The 20,725-nt window shown below is 43.4% G+C and overlaps 1 protein-coding gene across 3 annotated transcripts in view; it reads right to left on the bottom strand.

Annotated features, from left to right (window-relative positions):
• LOC114049611 (presenilin-2-like) overlaps window positions 1–19,169 on the bottom strand; it is a 37,855-nt gene extending 18,686 nt beyond the window's left edge. For 2 of the 3 annotated variants that reach the window (XM_027870877.1, XM_027870879.1), the window contains exons 1-2: window positions 19,081–19,169; window positions 4,738–4,896 (exon numbers count right to left, since the gene is read on the bottom strand). In XM_027870877.1, coding sequence (XP_027726678.1) covers window positions 4,738–4,875 — 138 coding nt within the window. In that variant the 5' untranslated portion in view covers window positions 4,876–4,896; window positions 19,081–19,169. Of the gene's footprint in view, window positions 1–4,737; window positions 4,897–18,665; window positions 18,688–19,080 lie in introns of those variants that run through there. The other variant, XM_027870878.1, reaches the window with a different exon arrangement.
• Window positions 19,170–20,725: the final 1,556 nt, after the last annotated feature.

Below are 20,725 nucleotides of genomic sequence, written 5' to 3' on the forward strand. Positions count from 1 at the left end.
TCAGACATGGCACATTTTACACTACCTGGCACTGCAATGTAAAATTGGGTCAACTAATAGTAAAAGGAATTTAATTTATCCAGTCTGTAATAGGCCTACATTGTACAAAAGCTTATTGTACACATGAAAGTGTATTAACATTTAACAATTAATTCCTGGACCTAGAAACTGTTATTTTAAAAGAATTCTTTAATTCTTTAGCTGGGGCTGTGTTAAGTCCTAGGGTATTAAAGAAAGGCAGGCCCAGCTCTAAAGGAGTTCCCATTCTAATGGGAGAGACAGCACCCAAACAACTACATGCAAATGAGATCCATATAATGTTAATGGAAGATAATTTCAGAGGGACAGAAGAGTGGGGAGGTGGGAGGAAGGAAGGACCAGGACCAGGACAGGCCTCCAGCAGAAGGCAGGTGAGCTCAGTCTTGAAGGAAGCCAAGAAAGACAGGAGTAGGAGATAAGGAGGCAGGGCCTTCCAAACATGGGGGACAGCCAGTGAAAAGGCACAGAATGCTATATGTTTGGAACAGCAAGGACGGTATTGTGGGATTGTAGCATAGATGTAGGGTATCAAGTGTAAGAAGACTGGAAAGGTAGGAAAGGGGATGTTCTAATGATCCTAGAGGTAAGAGGGGGCAGACCTGTGCTTTAGGAAGACAGATAATTCTGACAGCTGAATGAAGGATGCACCAGAGTTGAGAAAGACTTTGAAGCAGGAAGTCCAACCAGAAAGCTACTACAACAGTCCAGGTGAAGAAAGCCCAGCCCAGGGTACTGGTGAAGAAGGGAGATGTTGTTACCCTCTGACCAGCAACAACACTTCTAGGTCTATATCCCGAAGAGATCATAAAAATGGGAAAAGGACCCACATATACAAAAATATTTATAGCAGTTCTTTTTGGGGTGGCCAAGAATTGGAAATTGAAGGGGTGCCCATCAATAGGGGAATGGCTGAACAAGTTGTGGTATATGAATGTAATGGAATACTATTGTGCCATAAGAAATGATGAGCGGGCTGACTTCAGAAAAACCTGGAAAGACTTGTATGGACTGATGCTGAGTGAAGTAAGCAGAACCAGGAGAACATTGTACACAGTAACAGCCACGTTGTGCGATGACTGACCTTGACAGACTTAGCCCTTCTCAGCAATGCAAGGATCTAAGACATCTCCATAAGACTCATGATGGAAAATGCTATCTACATCCAGAGAAAGAACTATGGAGTCCGAATGCAGATCGAAGCACACGATTTGCTCTTTTTTTTTTTTTCTGTTTTGTTTCTTCTTTTTTTGGGTTCCTCCCATTCGTTCTAATTCTTCTTTACAACATGACTAGTGTGAAAATATGTTTAATAAGAATGTAGATGTAGAGTTTATATCAGATTGCATGCTGTCTAGGGGAGGAGAGAAAATTTAAAACTCAAAAGCTTATGGAAGTGAATGTTGAAAACTAAAACTTAACAAATTTAAAAATTAAAATAAAAAGAATGGAGATGTCATGAGGTTGGAAACAATGAAGCTTGGCACTGCACTGACTATGGAGGGTGAGTGACAGTGAGGAGCCTAGATGGACACCAAGGTTTTGAGGCTGGGCCACTGAGAGGACAGTGGTGGCCTTGGGAAACTGGAAAGAAGGGAAGGTTTTGGGGAAAGATAATGAGTTCTGATTTTGGACAGGTCAAGTTTGAAATGCCCACTGGACATCCGATTTGAGGTGTCCAAGAGGTAAGGTGAGACTAGAGGTCAGGAGGGAGGTTAAGGTTAGGTAAACAGATCTGAAAATCGTCTTCAAAGAAACGATAACTGAACCCAAGGAGGTGATGAGATCACAGAGAAACTATGTAGAGGGAAAAGAAAAAGGGTCCAGGATAGACTCTTAGGAATCGTCCATAGCTGGTAGGCATGACCCTAAGATCCAATGCCTACTGGATAGTTCAAACTAGAAGTCCTAGAGACATCTCAGACTTAACACTCATCATCTATGTAGCATGGTGGATAGAGTGTCAGTCATAGTGGACTTGGGTGTCAGAATCCTGCCTCAATTACTAGTTTCATGACCTAGGCAAGTCTCTTAACTGCTCTGTGCCTCAGTTTCCTCATCTGTAAAATAAAGAGGCTGGACTTGATGGCCTCTAAAACGTCTTCCAGTTCTAAATCTATGCTCCCATGACCTTTCCTCTCAAACCCACTCGTCTACTAAACTTTCCTATTTCTGTCCTCTGGGTTCCCAAATTTACCCTCACAGTTATCTTTAATTACTCATTCTTTCTCCTCTGACATATCCAACCAGTTGCCAAACCAGGCTGTTTCTGTCATTACCATACATGCTACATTTCTCTACTCACACAGCCACCATGTTCAATCATGCTTGCACTGACTTTCACTTAGGTCCATTACAATAGTCACCTGATTTGTCTCCTTGCCTCAAGGTTCTCTCTTTCCAATACATGCTTTATACAGCTGCCAAACTGATATTTCTAAAGGACAGGTCTGATTATGTCTTTCCCTCATCAGTAAAATCCAGTGGCTCCTTATCACTTCTCAGATCAAACACAAACACTAGGCAAGTCATTTAGCCTCTGACGGCCTCAGTTTCCTCAACCATAAAATAAGGATAATAACAGCACCCACCTCCCAGGGTTGTTTTAAGGACCAAATGAGATACTATTTGTAAAGAGCTTAATACAGTTCCTGGAATAAAGCAAGGCTTAATTAAATAAGATATCTATATCTATATCTATATCTATATATCTACACACACACATATACATACACACATACACACACACACACACACACATATAATGTAAATGGAAGGTAATCTCAGAGGGAGAAAGGGATAGTTAGGCATAGTAGTATGTGTTCCCTTCCCCCTCTTCCCCTTTAAAATCTTTTGCAACCTGGCCCCAAGCTATCTTTCCAGCCTTGTTAAACATCACTTCCCTTCCTGACTTTATGATCCAATTAACAATCCATCCTGTTGTTTCTCACGTTATCACATTCCATCTCCTGTCTCCACATATATTTGCACTGGCTGGCCATTCCACCCACCTGGAATGTAGTCCTTCCTCACCTCTGCCTCATAGAATTCCCCATTTTCCTCTGCCTGAAGCCTTTTCTGATGCCCCCAACTGCTAGAGTCCTCCCTCCTGAACAATCTCATATTCCATTTGTGTATGTACATGTTGTCTACTGCTACATAGAAAACATAAGTTCCCTTAGAGTAGAAAGCATTCCATTTTTTGACTTTGCTGAAAAATGCACTGTGCTTGGCTTACAGCAGGCTCTTAGTAATGCTTGTGCTATCTCTGTCACAATTGTGCTTCATGGGCAAGCCCAGGGCAAAAAGGTGGGATTCTGTAAACAGGCAGCTAGAAAAAGACCAAGTGGGGACCCTGATGGATGCAAGAATTTCCATATTTCAGCTGCAGTCACACAAGCATGTTAGCCGTCTACTTCATTTTATTAACAGCCTGAAACCAGAGCCAAGTAAAAGAGAGGGAGAAAGCCTTTTGCAGCTCAAGTATCATTCTTTTCCAGACCACATTCCAATCTAAATATTTAGAGGAAGAGGAGGAAGAAAGAGGCAAAGAGTCGATGAACAGGAAGAGAGAAAATCTAAAATCCACAGGCATTTAAAAAAATAAAGGTTAAAGAAATTGGGATAATTTAACCTGGCAAGAGAAGGCCAAAGGGTGACTTGAGTCGTCATACAAAGTCCAACGCATTCAATGCAGTTCTCTATGTCCACTGAGAACCAATGGAAAAATAAAGCAGAGGAGCAGGAGAGGCCAGACCATTTAAAAAAATTCAATGAAATTTAACAAGCATTTGTTAGGTGCCTGTAACAAGCTGGGCTGCAGGGTTAAGAATGTTGGGGAAACAATCAGTATATAGGTAAGTCAATATATCAGTAGTTTGCTGGGCAGCCCCTGGAGAAGGCAGCACTAAAGGAAAGTAGGGATTCTGAGAGGCAGAGCGGGGGAGGGAGAGCATTCTTGACATGAGGTTCTAGTATAGAGGCAGGAGGTGGGGAGTAGAGTAACGGTAGCAACAACTATAATAACTAATGTTTAAATAGCATCGACTGTGTTCCAGGCACTGTGCAAAGAGCTTTACAATTATTATCTCACTTATTCTTATCCCCATTTTTACAGCTGAAAAAACTGAAGCAGAGGTTGACTGACTTGCCCAGGGTTATACAGCTATTAAGTATCTAAGGCTGGATTTGAACTTAGGTCTTCATAACTCCAAGTCCAATACACTATCCGTTGCCTCGCTATAAAACATTATGTAAATATTTATTAATCGTCTTATTTGTTCTAATTTGTAGGTTAGCAAACAAAAAGTTTAATCCCAGGCTGGTTTTCTCATGACACCTATTAGCTTCTGTGCTGTTCTCTTCCAATACTCATCAGTACTTTCTCTAGGAGTCAAAACCATTTTAATATTATTCTGAACAAAGCATCATCCTGAGCAACACATAACTGGGAAGGTAAATGTAGATATAAAAAAACCATATCACCCATTTCAAATCCAAAGGTAAAGTGCATTTGAGATGGCTCAAAGTTTTGGTTTATCTACACTTTTTATTGCTTCCGCACCAGAATCGATCATCTGGGGGTGACTAAATTTCTGATTTGAGTTTTTAAAGGACAACCACCCCAGGAAAGCTGTTTAAAGCCTACAACCAGCCAGGCCACCTGTATGGCTGCTCCCCTTTGTCCCGATGTGGGCCTACCTCTTGGACCTCCTTGTCCCTTTCTTCTGTGCAGATCCCTTCATGATAGGACCGAGCTGGGGGGCTCTCTGTTGACATCAGGGACGTCCTCTCATTGCAGACTTCCTCTTCACTGTCTGAATTCATGAATGTGATCATGGTTCACTCCTTCGGAAGAGTCTGAAAGGAAAGGCACAAAGAAAATCCATAAAGGCTACTGGGGATTGCAAGAGGCTGCAAGATTACTTGCAGAGGGGAGCAGACAGGACCAGAAGGGGCTGGAAAAATGGTAGCGACCTCAGCTATAATAGAACAACCACATTTTAAATATCTGTAAGAGAAATGTCAAGTCACAAGACTCACGCAAAGGGCTAGTAAAGGATGCTGCCTATTATTCTGATGGGGTGCTAAAATTGTCTATATTAGTGTGCCTGGGGCCCAAGCACAGACCCCCAGAGAAGGGATGTCCTAACATACCAGCTGTATTCTAAGATGACTAAATAAAATAAGTTATTTCAGAGAAGCAAGAGAAAAGACACTCTGATATCCACTTTAATGAAAAAAGGAGTTGTTAGATAACACTAAGGTACACTCTTAACTGCTGACATCTGAATGGGGACATAGAATGCCCTCTTTTCTCACACCCACAACAGGGCCCTCAAATGATTCTCAAAGAAAGGTATTCTCTTTCTGCAAACCAGCCTGCAAGTCCTCCATCTAAGTAACTGGCTTTAGAACTCAGGTCCTCTGACTCCAAACTCAGCATCCTTTCCACAGTGCTTCACTTTCATTCTCAAGTATGGTCCTGGGAAAGGGAACAAGCATTTATTAAGTACCTACTATGTGCTAGACACTGAGCTGAGAACTTTATAAATATTATCTCACTTGATCAGCAAGCCCAAGACAGCTGATGGCTTACAGGGCGGTGGTTTCTCGTACTATGAAATTTTACATTGTAAAATAGTTATCCTTTGGTTTCTGGTATAAGTTAATTATTAAATTATTATCTTTCTCCCTAATGTCTAATCAAGAGCATCATTCTTGTATTCCTCCTATACCCCAGATCCTGAAGGACGGCTGAGGGATGGGTGACAATTGGCTCCATTCTGAAACAAAAGTCCATCTTTTTACTGATAACAACCCTTCCAGGAATGTTCTATGGCTATGAAATCCATGGAAATACACAGTGTCTTAAGAATTAAACTTGGGAGTCATTCTCAAATAATGACTTTTTTTTCCCAGTAACAAGAGGAAGCATGTAGGGGTAGGTGGGTCACCAAAAATGGATGAAGGAGACTACAGATTAAATAATAATAATGATAATAATAATAATAATAAATTGGGAACTACTGACCTAGGTAGGAATGAGCAACCTTCCACATGAATGCTGTTCCTTGGAAGAGTCAATGCAACACTCTTCCTCCTTCCATCACACTCTGAAACAGTATGTGTGAAAGGAGAGGTGGAAAAACATGGAACAAAGACTCGTGATTAAAGATAAAATGGGAAGGGAAATGAGAGAACCATCAACCAAAACAGGGTGAACAAGGGAATAAGAGCAGATAGAAATGAGTATCTTTTTGTCTGAATTTCCCTAGTTAGACCCCACCATCTTCAGCAAGAAGCCTTTCCTGAGCTCCCCAACTGTTCATGACTTCCCCTTCAAACTATCTTGTCTGTGTTTGTATTTATTCACTTGACATTGAAGCTGTATTTGTCTTTATTCATATATCTCATCTCCTCTATTAGTATGCAAGCTCCTTTGTGAATAGGACTGTTTCATTTTTTGTCCTCATATCCTCGGCATCTGGCACATCGATGATGCTTAATAAATACTTGTTGACTGACTGATAGTCAGCAATGGCTCACAAAACAAATTCTGGCTTGATGCCTTTGTCCTGTGGAGATTGGCCATCAGACTAAAACGGCAGACTTATTGAATGGCTTCCAAATGGGGGATATGTGCATGTGAGCTCTTGAAATGGTGGAATGTTTTCTTTTTTTCTAGGAATGGGTCTCCCAGCAACATCACCTATGTGCAAGACACTGTGCTATGTACTAGATGTCATCATCCCTTAACAACCCACAGGAGATTGGGAATGGGAGAAAGGATACTGGATTTGAAGACAGAAGCCCTACTATAGACTGTGTTACCATGGCCAAGTCAAATGTACCTCTCAGTCTTCAGGGGATTAGAACAGATGGCATCTAAAAGTTCTCCCTGGGTCTAAATCCTATGAGTCAAAGCATAGGGAAACCTCAAAATAATGTTGATGTGATCTTCTTTCCTGACCCACTCTACTTAAATTCAACAAAAAATATCACAAATTTTTCTCATTCCCCCGAACACAAATAAAATGCGTGCCCCAGTCCTTCCCCAAAATTATATACATACATGTATTCAAATTATATACATGCACATATACAATGCACATGTGTATATGTATATATAAATATAAGTATACATAGATATAGAAACTACAAATTATATATTATACACACATACACACACAACCTGGGCTTCTGATATGTTTCATGTCACAGCATAAAGAAAAATGGATTTGGAATAACAGAGGTCTTTGGTTCAAATGCAGCTGTGCTACTTACTATACTATACATCCCTGAGTGAATCATTTAAATCTCTCAGGGCTCAGAAATTACACAGGATAATATCTCTAAGGTCCTTTCCAGCTCTAAATTCTAAATTCCAGCTCTAAAATCCCATAACATGGGATTTTTCTGGTACCCTTTCACCTATGACTATTACAATGTAATACCATGAAAAGAATTAGAGCTGTAGGTAAGCAGAAAATACTACTAAATTAAAGACATTCATGGTCCTGGCTCTCCCATAGGCATATCAAACTCAACATGGCCCAACCTGTACTCATCTTTCTCTTTACACATGCCCCTCCTCCACATTTCTTTATTTCTCTTGAGGGTACCACCATCCTTCTAGTAACCCGTGTGTGTAATCCTTTATGTTTCCAGTCCCCGCCCCTCATCTATCCAATCAATTGCCATGTTTGGGAGATTTTAATTCCACAACATGTGTCTGTCCCCCTTTTCTCCTCTCACACAGTCACCTGAATTCAAGCCCCAATGCAACAACTCTCTCCCAGATCACTCTTGGAGCCAACTGAACTCCCTCCCGTTCTCTCTCTCTCTCTCACTCTCACATTCATCTACCACATGATTGCTAAAATGATCTTCCTGAAGCACGGGTCTGACCACATCCTATCACTTCTGAAAAACATTTCACATTACCCTACTGCCACTAGAATAAGTGCCAACTCAGCCTAGTAGTTAAGGCCCTTTATAAATTGGCTTTTACCTGCCATCAAAAGGTATCCTGCTGAGCCAACACCTGGTCCCCTCTGGAGAGAAAAGTGTAAAAGGTTCACTTGGGGACTCCAGGTCATGGAGAAAGGTAGCAGAACTGACTTCTCACTAGTTGGGTTAGCCAGGGAGAAAAGCCAGCACTGTGTAGATTCCCCAGGAAGAAAGCAAGGTAGCCCCTAATCCCCATAGGCCAGCAGCACATCCAAGCCCTGGGCAGAGGTCCTTGCCTAGCCTACCTAGCCACAGCAAACTATTGAAGGACAGACGGGAGGAAAATCACAGGATTAAGAGCTGGAAATTTTTTTATTTTTTTAAATTAATTTATTTTTAGTTTTCAACATTGACTTCCATAAGTTTTTGAGTTTTAAATTTTCTCCCCCTCCCTCCCCCCCGCCCCAAGATGGCATGCAATCTGATACGGACTCTACACATACATTCCTATTAAACATATTTTCACATTAGTCATGTTGTAAAGAAGAATTAGACCCAATAGGAGGAACCACAGGAAAGAGGAAACAAAACAAAACAGAAGAAAAAAAAGAGCAAATAGTATCTTTGATCTGCATTCAAACTCCATAGTTCTTTCTCTGGATGTGGATAGCATTTTCCATCATGAATCTTTTGGAACCGTCTTAGATCCATGTGTGCTGAGAAGAGCTAAGTCTATCAAAGTTTTGTACAAAGTCATTGCACAATGTGGTTGATACTGTGTACAACATTCTTCTCTCACTTCACTCAGCATCAGTCCATACAAGTCTTTCTAGGTTTTTCTGAAGTCTGCCTGCTCATCATTTCTTATAGTACAATATTACATTCATGTACCACAACTTGTTCAGCCATTCCCTAATTGATGGGCATCCCCTCAATTTCCAAGTCTTTGCCACCACAGAAAAGAGCTGCTATAAATATTTTTGTACATGTGGGACCTTTTCCCATTTGTATGATCTCTAGAAGTGGTATTGCTGGGTCAGTTTTATAGCCCTTAGGGCATAGTTCCAAATTGCTCTCCAGAATGGCTGGATCATTTCACAACTCCACCAACAATGCATTAGTGTTCCAATTTTCCCACATCTTCTCCAACATCTATCATTTTCTTGTTTTGTCATCTTGGCCAATCTGATAGGTGTGAGGTGGTACCTCAGAGTTGTTTTGATTTGCATTTCTCTAATCAACAGTGATTGAGAGCATTTTTTCATATGACTATAGATAGCTTTAATTTCTTCATCTGAAAACTGCCTGTTCATATCCTTTGACCATTTATCAATTGGGGAATGATTTGTACTCTTATAAATTTGACTTAGTTAAGAGCTGCAAAGGCTTAACAAGGGCAGGGACAAGTCTTTGTAACCCCAGCACCCATCACAGTGCCTGACACAGAGTAGGCATTGAATAAATGTTTGTGGATTGACTGACTAGAGATCAACTAAAGCAGCATTCTTTTACAGATTAAGACACTGAGGCCCAGTGAGAGATTATTTCCTTGAGAGTGGCAGAGATGAGACTAAATTGGCGGTGGAGTGGGTCCAATGCTCTTCCCACTGCCCAAGTACCTTGCTTTCCAAGGTATAGCTAAGTTTTCCACAGTGCCCAGAAGTCCTTAGAGAAAAAGTCACTCAGACAGTATACAATTTATAAACAACTCTGCCAAGCAACACCACAAGATGCTTGTCCACCCCAAGCTTTGCTGACGCACAGAAGTAATCCAGGTGGAATGGGGGAGGGAATTCTGTGGCTCCCAAACAGGTAAGGGTAAGGCTGTGCAACTGACACACCTGGTAGAGGTAAAGCGATACCTAAACAAGGAAATGAAGATTCCAACCAGCTCTTCCCTCCTCCCATGGTCCTTCTACGAAGCCCATTTATTTGACTTACAGATGGCAGCAGGTTCTAGTTACCTGACACTGATCTCAAAGCTAAGGCAGGGCCAGGTGGTGGAGGGCTGAGGGGAGGGGGGAAAGAAAACAAACAAATCAAGTCTGACCAGGGCACCAAGGGCTACATCAGGTAGCCTCCTTCCCACAGTAACCCAAACCACCCAGTTGAACAAGAACATTTTTGCTGAAACCTACTCCAACTCTGGGAACCTTTTAAAACAAATATCTATAAAAAACACTCCGGTACTAGGTCTCATTATTCAGGTGTATCTAGCTGAAAAAGCTGAATGAGCGGATCTGGCAAAATTGTCTCTTCTGACTTGCAGAATTTCAGCAAACCTGCTTAGGCCTGCAGTTCCCTGCGGTTATAATGAAACCCAGTGACCCACTTTCCACTTCGGTCCTGTTTTATCTAGATCCAAAAGGAGCTTCATGGAGGAATGCAAAGGAGGTCTGCCCTTAAATTTGAAGGCCAAACGACAGCAGAACTGGCAACATGTCAAAAACCCGATGGAGAAAAGCAGTGCCTTCTGGGAGATGTGAATTATTGCTCTAAAAGCAAATTTGGAACACTGGATATTAAGTACTTATGCAGCCTCACTTGAGTCTGCAGCATGGGGAATAGGTTCAGGGAACCCTGTTTATTTAAGAAAGCAAACAAAAACGGCCTGGCTTAAGTTGCCATGGGGTGGAAGGGTACAAAAGGTACGTAAACCTTGTATGCTCTCACACAGAGGTCACGGTAACCTCACTGCATGAGAAATGATTACAGCCTTGCCTTTATGAGCATTTACTTTGACCAAAAGCTGAGTACTGCCCTTAGAAATCACGGAGCATCATCCCCTTCCATAACCCTCCATGGTCACCCCAGCACCAGAGCCTGTCCCTGGCCATGTCTTCGATCATCTTGGCCACTATCCATCAAGTCACACTTGATTGAGTGCACATGGAACCAACCTGGGCAATTGCTTTTCCCACAATCTGGCTGCTGAGACGGCTCTGGCCAAGGGTGGTGGTGGGACCTGGAGTTCAGCAGAGCAGCTTTGTCAGCCCATGTAATGCAACACTCCTGCAGCAGCCATGTGCCCTGGTCCATCCCCAGAGCAGCCAGCTAGGCTAGGAGATCAGGAAGGCCTTAGCTGTTAGACAAGGTAGGAGCAGGCTGGGTTATCCCACAGGAGAATCAATCATGAGGGCTGCACTGGCCTAGTATATACCAATAAACTGCCCCTTGGGTCCCAAGCAGTCTTCATTATGGTCTCTTTTCTGGCCTTCAATTTTCTTGTCTTGTCTAGAAAAGTGATACTTGAAAAATAAAAGATAAAAACATCCCCCCCAATATTTTATTGTATTTCCTACTGCTATGAAAGTGGGGGGAGAGGAATTTTTTTCCTCAAGTGGTTATGAAGAGTTCAATCCTATGAGCATTCCTTAAATGCCTACTGACCTACGTGCCAGAAACACAAAAAAGAAAAAATAAATTTGACTCTGCCCTTAAGTAGCTACTACACTCTAAATTCCATAAGGATAGAGACCAAAGCATAGGCTCTGAAGTCAGAGGACCTGGGTTCAAATCGCACCTCTGACACTACTTTTGTAGTAAGTGGGCAAGTCAGATCACCTTTCCTGGCTCGGTTTGCCCATCTGTAAAATGAGGAGCCTTCCATTTCTACCTCTATAACCCTATAATCTATGTCTTGGCTACACTTTGTATCAGCCCCACTGACTAGGACAACGCTCTGCACAAAGCAGGCCTTTAATAAAGGTTTGTTGTTTTTTCCATTCTGATGGGAGGGTGAAGGGAAGGAGCCCTGGGGATGACATGTACACACATTTAAGGACATGAAAAACACCAGAAGCCAACAATTCAAAGTCCATCCGTTCATCCCCAACCCCACCGCCAAACAAGCAGTGAGGAAAAATTACGGATTTTTTTTTTTCTGACTGGAGACATCTGTAATACAAGAGAGGGAATACAATAGGGAGTGGACATACATCAGCAAGTAGAAGAAACATGTTGGAGCCCCTGGAGAGTTGCTCTAGCCTAGAAAAGTAAGGGTTCTCTGATTTACAAATTAATAAAAATAGCTAACATTGATACAGCGAGCTCTCTTTTGATCCTCTCAATAACCCTGTGAGGTAGGTGCTATAATTTTTATCCCTATATAAGTCCACTGAAACACCAGTCAAGTAATCTGCTCAGGGTCACTTATCTGGTAAAGTGTCTAAGGCACGATGTGAACCAAAGTCTTCTTCTCTGCCAGTCCAGGGTTTTATCCAATATACTGAGATGAGTCTTGTATAGTTAATGGCACCAGCCACTGCCCTGTCTCCAACCCTACCCCTCTACCCCTCCAGAAAAAGGCCATCCTCCTCAGTTCCTCGTGAGCTCAGAGGGCTTCTGACTAAGAGACACAAAGAATCCCTGAGTCCAGCTGATCCAACCCCCTTTGCTTCTTACACAGAGAGGCCCCTGACTTCTCTGCAGTCACCTAGATACAAAGTGGCCCACTACAAATGTAGCAATTTTCCCACTATAACATACCACCCCTTCACCTGGTCCACACCTTGACAAGGAATGAGTGAAGCTGGAAGGCCAAGGGTTTCCTCAATTTACATCCTCCTCTCCCACTTACTCCAAATTCTAGCACACTTCATGACTCATCTCTCCTTCTCACAGCACTTCTATATGGACTGACTGCATTCATATCCCCCTAGAATGCTGAGCCCCCATGGGGGGCAGGGAGGGGAGCAGGCCCTTCTTAAAGGATTCTGTCACGAAACAACATATGTCTGTGGACTAGATGTTCCTGTGTCCTGACAACAGCACCACTGGTGAGATGTGTTGCAATGGAACATCCAGGTGGCTGCATTCACTGCAATCACGTTAAGCAAAGCTACTCCTTTCCGCTGTGTATCTTTAATATTCAAAGAAGTATTTCCCTGTTGGAAAGTCGGACTATTTTTAATCTCACTCATCTCCTGTGTCAGACCCACTGAGGAAGCCTAGGCTCCCAGAAACAGTCTTCAGAGCCCCTGGTTTGTTCATCCAAGCCCTTGGCTGTCATCTGCAAGGTCATACAGTCTCCTTCGGGGTAGAGACTGGTCCTGTGATTTCACTGGTAGAGAATGCACAGAATAGGAAACTGCCTTTACCAACGCAGGTCAGCGCCTACTCTGCAATCTGTAGTCTTGGAGAGTTTCCAGGAGCACTGAGAGGTTGAGTGACTTGGCCAGGGTCAGAGGCGGGCCTTGAACCCAAGCCTTCCCTGCTCCAAGGCTGACTTTCTAATCACTAGGCCATGGTGCCTCTCACTCAGTGAGCTCCCATCTCCTGTGATGGTCCTGGGCAACAAACAGCCCAGGTGCTTTTACACTGACCCACATTTCTGGCAAACGCCAGGGGATAAATAGGCTCGCTTTGGACAAGTAAGATATAACACTTAAGTACTGGCCTACACCAGCAGCTTTTGCATCCCAGGGAGGACCGGAAGGAGAGAGCCTCTTTTCCAGAGATGCTTTCAAGGGATCTTTAGTTTACAGATGTAGATCCTGGAAGGAGCCTTAGAGGTCACCGTATCCCACACTCCTCATCTTACAGATAAGGAAACTGAGGACCATACAGCTCAAGGCCACTCATCAAGGCCATAAAGGCAGTAAAAGGGCAGAGTCAGCATCTGAACCCAGGGCCTCTGACTCCAGATCCAACAACTTTCCACTGCATCCACGCTGCCTCCCCATCTTTCATCTGTTTGTTGCTCTCTTTCTAGTTGTAGAGTCTTCTTTTTTCTTTCTTTTTTTTCCCCAGGCAACTGGGGTTAAGTGACTTGCCCAGGGTCACACAGCTACTAAGTGTCAAATGTTTGGTCTGAGGCCGCATTTGAACTCAGGTCCTCCTGACTTCAGGGCTGGTGCTCTATCCACTGCGCCACCTAGCTGCCCTTGCAGAGTCTTTTTAAAGGCAGAATTTACCAGGGCCTGGCATCTGTAAGACAAAAGAATTGCCTCAGAAAAAATAAGAGATCAAAGGACCTGGAGCTGGAAGAGGCCTTAGACAGAATCTGGTCCCAAACCCTTCATTTTACAAATGAGGTAGCTAGGTGGTGCAGCAGATAGACTGCTCGACGTGGATTGAAGAAGACCTAAGTTCCTAACTAGCCTCAGACACTAGCTGTGTAACCTTGGACAAGTCACTTAACTGTAGTCTGCCTCAGTTTCCTTATCTGTAAAATGGAGATAACAATAGTAGCTACTTCCTAGGGCTGTTTAGAAGATAAATGAGATATTTGCATACAGCTTTGCAAACTGTAAGTGCTGTATAAATAATAACTATTAGTAATAAGTGCTAGCTATTCTTATGAGAAAAATGAGGCCCAGGGGAGTGATGTGACTTCTCTAAGGTAATACAACTAATGAGAAAACTAGAATTTGAACCAAGGTATCCCGAATTCCAAGCCTACATTGTTTCCTACACCATCACTGCCTAAATAATTGCTAAATTCCCTTTCAGCTTTAACAATCTATAAATCCATTACCTTTTCCCCAAAAGGATATTGCATCATCTGTATAATGAAGGACCTGATTAGATGATCCCCAAGGTGCCTTCTGGCTTTGACATTCTATGGCTCTCAGATTTGAAGTTCTTCCTGTTCATTGATTTTAAGCAGCTGTTTGTTCCTGGTGTTGCCATGGATTCTGCTTGACCAGCAATAGTTGCACGGATCCCAATGGACTCACCTTAACAGTTAATAGAAAATTCTTGAAGCCTAAACCCAAGCTGGCAAATCTAGCGGGGTTAGGGTAAGTTACTCAAGCGCCTGCAAAGACATGTTCTGGGCAGCATCCTGAAGGGAGCCATACCAGTGTTCACCTCTGCAGGTATCTGGACCATCCTAGCTCCAGAGAAGACTCTTCCCGCAGGCCACAATATCCCTCTGAACAGTAAGGAAATCTTAAAAGGAGCTGAAGTTCCACAGGCCCCTGAAGTAACTAACATTTATAACCTGGAAACCCTAATTCTATCTCTGACCCTAATTCTGCCCCTGTCTCCTTTTCTAACCCTATTTCTGTCTGTCCCTAACCCTAATTCCATTCAATCTCAATTCAACAAGCATTTATTAAGCTCCTACCATGTGCCAGAGTTCTCAGTACAAGGGACACCAAGGCAATAAACAAAGAGGACTCCTGACCTCTAGATGCTTTCATACTGAAAGTTTAATAGAAGGACGAGGCACATCAGTCGACAAAAATGTGCTTGGCCCTTCAGGATATTTTAAAATTCCAGTCCTAGCTTTTTAAGCTAAATAAACTTTTTTCAACAGAAAGCCATCTTGGCTGTTAAATTGAATCCATGTAAAGAAACATAGGCTTTGGAGCTAGGACAGGCCTTAAAGATCATCTAGATCAGAGACATCAAACACTCAGAGCACGAGGCCCCTCAACGCTCCCCGAAGGAACCAGATGAAAATGTAATTGGGAAATATTTATCAAAATATATGAAAATACAATAAGATACAGACAACGTTACATTTTAAAACTAAGTAAGTCTATACATGGCTGGCAGGGATTCTTACGTACGGATTAGTGGCCCATTTCTATTTGAGTTTGAGGTCACTGATCTATCTGATCATTCAAGAAGCATATTTACTAAACACCTATTATGTGCCAGGCTCTGTGCCACATGCTGGGGACATAAAGACATAAACAAAACATTCTTGATCCTCAGGGAGCTTACATTCTATTGAAGGAAACAATGTATGAACATACAAAATACAAATACGATAAATACAAAGTAACTGAGGGAAGAGGGAAAAGTCCAGTTCCCTCACTTTGTAGATGAAGGGTCTGAGGAGAGTTGGGAAATAACTTGCCAAAGCTCACAAAACTAGTTAATAGAAAAGCCAGCATTGGAACCGAAGTCCCTGACTCGTAATGCTGTGTGCTTTTCCATTCAGTAGGCCACATTGGCACTCTAGCTTCTAAAAAAGGCATTTTATTTTTAAAATCCTTTGTGGGGTAAACTGAGCCAGACTCTTTTGAGATCACAATGGCAGTACCATCTGGTAAAAGAATGAATTGAGTAGAAAGAAGGCAAAAGACCCAGCTCTGCCATCTACTACCTTTATGACCTTGGACAAATCCACTTAACAGATGTGAAGGCCAGTATTCCTCATCTGTAAAATGGGATAATGATTGCCCTGCTCTTAGCTTTTATGGTTGTTGCTTTAAATAAGATGATGTATGTGAAAGCTCGAAGAAAAGAAACAAGTGGTACACAATGCAACATTATTATTAAGAAGCAGTCAAGGTGGGATGGCTTTGGGAGCCTCCTGTCTGAAGGAGACTAAGCAGGAGGGGGATATTGGGGATAAATATGGAATAAAAGAGCTGAAAGGGGGTGATAATCAGCCCTCTGGAAAAGATAAATGGCAACCTCTGGGTATTTTTCCAAAAACACAAGAACAGAAGGCTGACCTTTAGCAAGCAAAACATGCAAACTGTTGTCTCCAGGAAAATTAGTATTTCCAGTCCAAATGGCAAAAACTTTACTGGAGAATAGCAACTTACTAACATACCCATAGCATCACCTCAACTAAATAGTCATAATGGCCCCTACATCTAATTATGGATTTTCAGCTCCTTGAAGACCTCTCGGCAAGACAGCCTGGCAGAAATAAAACTCTGGGTTGGGAGTAGGGATGCCTAGGTTCCTTGGGCTGTCCATGCAACACAGAATTACCCATTTGTTTCACCACTGGGTTCTTAGAAAGTCTGCCTTTAGAGGAGCAGAAATACTGTGTTCACATGATTACAAATCACTCCACCCTCACTGACTCATGACATACATTTCACAGAAAGGGAACTTGAATCTCATGTCAATGACATAATTCGTACAGTGATTTTAAATACTCCTTGAAATATCAAGCAGATGGAGGCTGCCTGAGCACTCAAGTCCCTAGGGAAAGGACAGGCTATGTGTATGAAGGATACTTCAAGGAGAGACAATAAATCAAATCACCTGGGCTTCCTAATTCTGAATAAAGTCTGCTCCAGGCTGTCTAGGCACAAAAGATGAGGCTGCTCAGTGCCTTCATCTAGAAAGTAGAGATCACTGAATGGCAGAGAAGTGCCAATTAGTTTACATGGAAAAATGGTAAACATTAGCATGGTATTGTGCAGAAGGGTCCCAGCAGATCAATACTCCCTATTATGCTGAACTAGATTAAAATGTAATTGGGAAATATTTAACGAAATTGGGAAATATTTAACGAAATAAACAAAAAGACAATAAAACATAGATAACATTACATTTTAAAACTAAGTTAATACGCAGCCTTAGAGATCTTTATGTGCTGCTTAGTGATCCCCTTTCTATTTGAGTTTGACACCAATGGTGCATTGGAGTGGATCCTTAGGAGTCAAGAAAGCCTGAATTCAAATCTTGCCAATGACAAAAAATAGTTGTGAGACTTTGGACAAGTACCTTAATCTCTCAGTGTCTCTCAAACAATTCTCTAAGGCAGTGAGTGGTGGAGTGGGGAAGGAAGAAGAGAGGGAAGCTGCCATCTGCATCAGTGAAAGGAGTTTCTCCACTAGAAGCTTCTCAAAGCCCATGTGTGAACATTGTGTGTGTCTGGATTTGTGGGCATAGTGAATTAATAGGATGACAGACTGATAGATGGAGGAAACTATGACGTTATCTGGTTCAATTTCCTCATTTTACAGATGAAGAAACTGAGAACCTTTTAGTTAAGTGATATACTCTGTGTAGGGTTTCATAGCATTAAAAATCTAGAGGCCATCTAGGCTAATCTTGTTTTACAGATGAGGAAACTGAGGCTAAGGGAAGATAAGTGATGTGCCCAAAGTCACACAGTTATTCGAAGGTACAATTTGAATTCAGGTCTTTTAACTCCAGAACTGTCCATCCACAGGTCCTCTGAGGCCAAATCTAGCACTCTTTCCACTCTACCTTCCTCAAAACAAGTTCAAGGGGCAACATTCTACCTAACTAAAATGTTCAAGCTTACAGAAATAGAAAATAAACCCCATCATGGTGGAAATCAAATCTACTTCCCCTTTCTCCACCACAATTCCTAGTATAGCTGTAGGTACACAAAATGTACTCTGCAACACTATCAGCTTGCATATATAATCATTAGACATTTTGCTAAAACTAATGTACCTGAGGGGTGACCCCAGTGCTATATGGACTATATGTATTTTTAAATAATACGTATTTTAAAACACATATTTAAAAAGTTTTTTAAAGAGTTATAGAAAATAATGCAAAGTGAGAAAAGCAGAAGTAGGCACCCTATCCTAAAAGCCATACTCTGGTGGCTAGCACACATATATCTATTGGTATATGCACTCATAACACTATTAGTGATGCTTAAGGTTACTTTTCATTGCAAAGTTGTCTTTAAAAATAAGCTTTTCTGTGCTTCCTTTGCACATGAATTCCCTAGGCACGATCTAGAGAGGCAGCAGGCCCAACTTGGCTAACGCTGAGGGCTGATGAGTGAAAATGGGAAAACATAAGGCGTGAATGAACAAACGCAACCGGTTTTCTTTACCGAGAGGAAGGGGAAACCCTTCACCAAGTCTTATGACAGTCATATGCACGGTCCCTTTAAATGCACACACTCCGGCCCGACACAGAGGAGTGCACACAAGGCAGGTGGGCTTTGGGGATGCAGAGACCTGGGGACAGCTGTGCTCCACTCATACCTGGGCTACGGGTGGGAGGTGGGCCTGAGCAGCCTTCCCCAGCAGCGCAAGGGCCCGGCGTTCACAGTCAGATTGCTTGGCACGCTCCCCGGTAGTGGAGGCTCCCAGGCCATGCGCGGGGATGCAGTGCGAGGCACCCAACGCTCCCCTATCCCTCTCCCTCAGCCCAGGGTGCTGCAGGTAAAGGGAAGCGAGACAGGACAGCGGCCGGGAGGGGCGCGCAACCAAGAGAGCCCCCACCCCGCCGGGCCCCGGGCCGAGCACGCGCGTGCGCACACGCGCCGGACCCCGGGGTGCCCGCTCCTCCGGGGGCCGGAAAGCGCGGGGGGGGGAGGGAGGCGGGGGCTTTCCCGTGGACGGGGAACCGGGGGGGGGGCTTCGCCGTCAGTCGCCCACTCCCCCAGCCCCCACTCACCTGCTCCCAGAGAAGCGCCCCGGCGATGTTTACCTAACTCTCAGGGTAACGGAGCCAGCCCCAGCCCAGGGCCGAGGCACCACCCCCGGCCCGGCCCGCCCCTCCCGGCACTGGGAGCCCCATTGCGCAGCTCCCATTGGCTCATCCCGAGGGCCCAGCCCAGAGACGGGGGGGCGGGGTCATCCCCGCTCGTAGGCCAATTGTAGCTGGAGGCGGGGCGAAAGCAGGGCCAGTGGGCGAGAGAGCTCAAGAATGCCGGCTTCCTGCATGCGGTGGGTAACTTACTGCGTGAGCCTCAGAAGCCCAGCCTGGGCAACAAGTATCTGAGGTTTCTCAGCCGGTGCCTTTGCAAGTCCCCTAGTTGGACTGAATCTCGGGACAAGCAGGCATTTAGTAAAGCACATAGTAGGCGTTTAATAAAGGTTAATGGGCTGCTAGGTGGCACAGTGCATAGAGCTCCAGGCCTGGAGTCAGGAAGACTCATTTTCATTAGTTCAAATCCAGTCTCAGACACTTACTAGCTGTGTGATCCTGGGCAAGTCACTTAACTCTGCCCCCATTTCCTCATCAGTAAAATAAGCTGGGGCAGGAAATGGCAAACCGCTCCAGTATCTCTGCCAAGAAAACCCCAGATGGGGTCACGAAGAGTTGGAAAACAACTGAACAACAACAAATAAAGGTTGATTGATTAATGGTCATTGAGGTCAGTCCCCACATTTTACAGATATGTCCCGGTGAGGTTAAGGGAGCACAGGGATGTAAGATCTGTGACTCCATTTTCATCAGTCTTCCAGCTGTGCCTCACTGCCCCCAAAAGGCTGTTGGAAGTAGGCAAAAGATAGTGAACCAGTGTGTGTGTGTGTGTGTGTGTGTGTGTGTGTGTGTGTGTGTGTGTGAGAGAGAGAGAGAGAGAGAGAGAGAAATGTATTCCTGTGTGACCTAAGTCAGTACTTCCAAATAAGTAAAATGGTAAGATGCTTAGTTTGTGCTTTGAGAAGGACAGTTATTTGTTCAAGTAATGTTTAGTAATATTAGTCACTTGTGTGACATCCTTGTAGTGAAATCTAAGATTTTGAAATGGAAAATTTTATCTCTTTTGAAAAATGCAAAAGAAAAACTAGGTGAGTATTATATTACACCTTTCATGCAACTGAAAGGCCTGGATCTGCCATCATGATGACAGTTTGATGCCTTGAATGGTTTCAGTGTTACCTAGAGAACAGAGAATGGAGAGGTAAGTAAAAGAAGGTGGGCTTACTGACAGCAAGGTTCTAGAGCACATCTATCTAGTCTTCTAGCACTGAAGCAAACCCACTCTCGGCTGGCCTGGACATTGACATAGAAATGGATGCCAGGTGCAAATGACGGGAGACAATACTAACCTGGAATGAAGTAGGCAGAGCTTTGGGGGAAGAGAAGCTACAGAATTAAGACTGAGGTGCAGATTTAGATAGCAGAATCCACGGGAAGGAGGGGATCAAGAGGGAGATCAGGAGAGGGCTCAGGACAAAGCTGCCATGTTATGTGGATGTGTGTATAAACATAGCAATATAACAGGAGGCAGCTGGTGGTACAGTAGATAGAGCTCTGAGCCTAATGTCAGGAAGAAGGGAGTTCAGATTTGACTTCAAACACTTATTAGCTG

Source organism: Vombatus ursinus, unplaced genomic scaffold (assembly GCF_900497805.2).
Source record: "Vombatus ursinus unplaced genomic scaffold, bare-nosed wombat genome assembly UNPS02014798.1, whole genome shotgun sequence".
NCBI classification, from domain to species: domain Eukaryota; kingdom Metazoa; phylum Chordata; class Mammalia; order Diprotodontia; family Vombatidae; genus Vombatus; species Vombatus ursinus.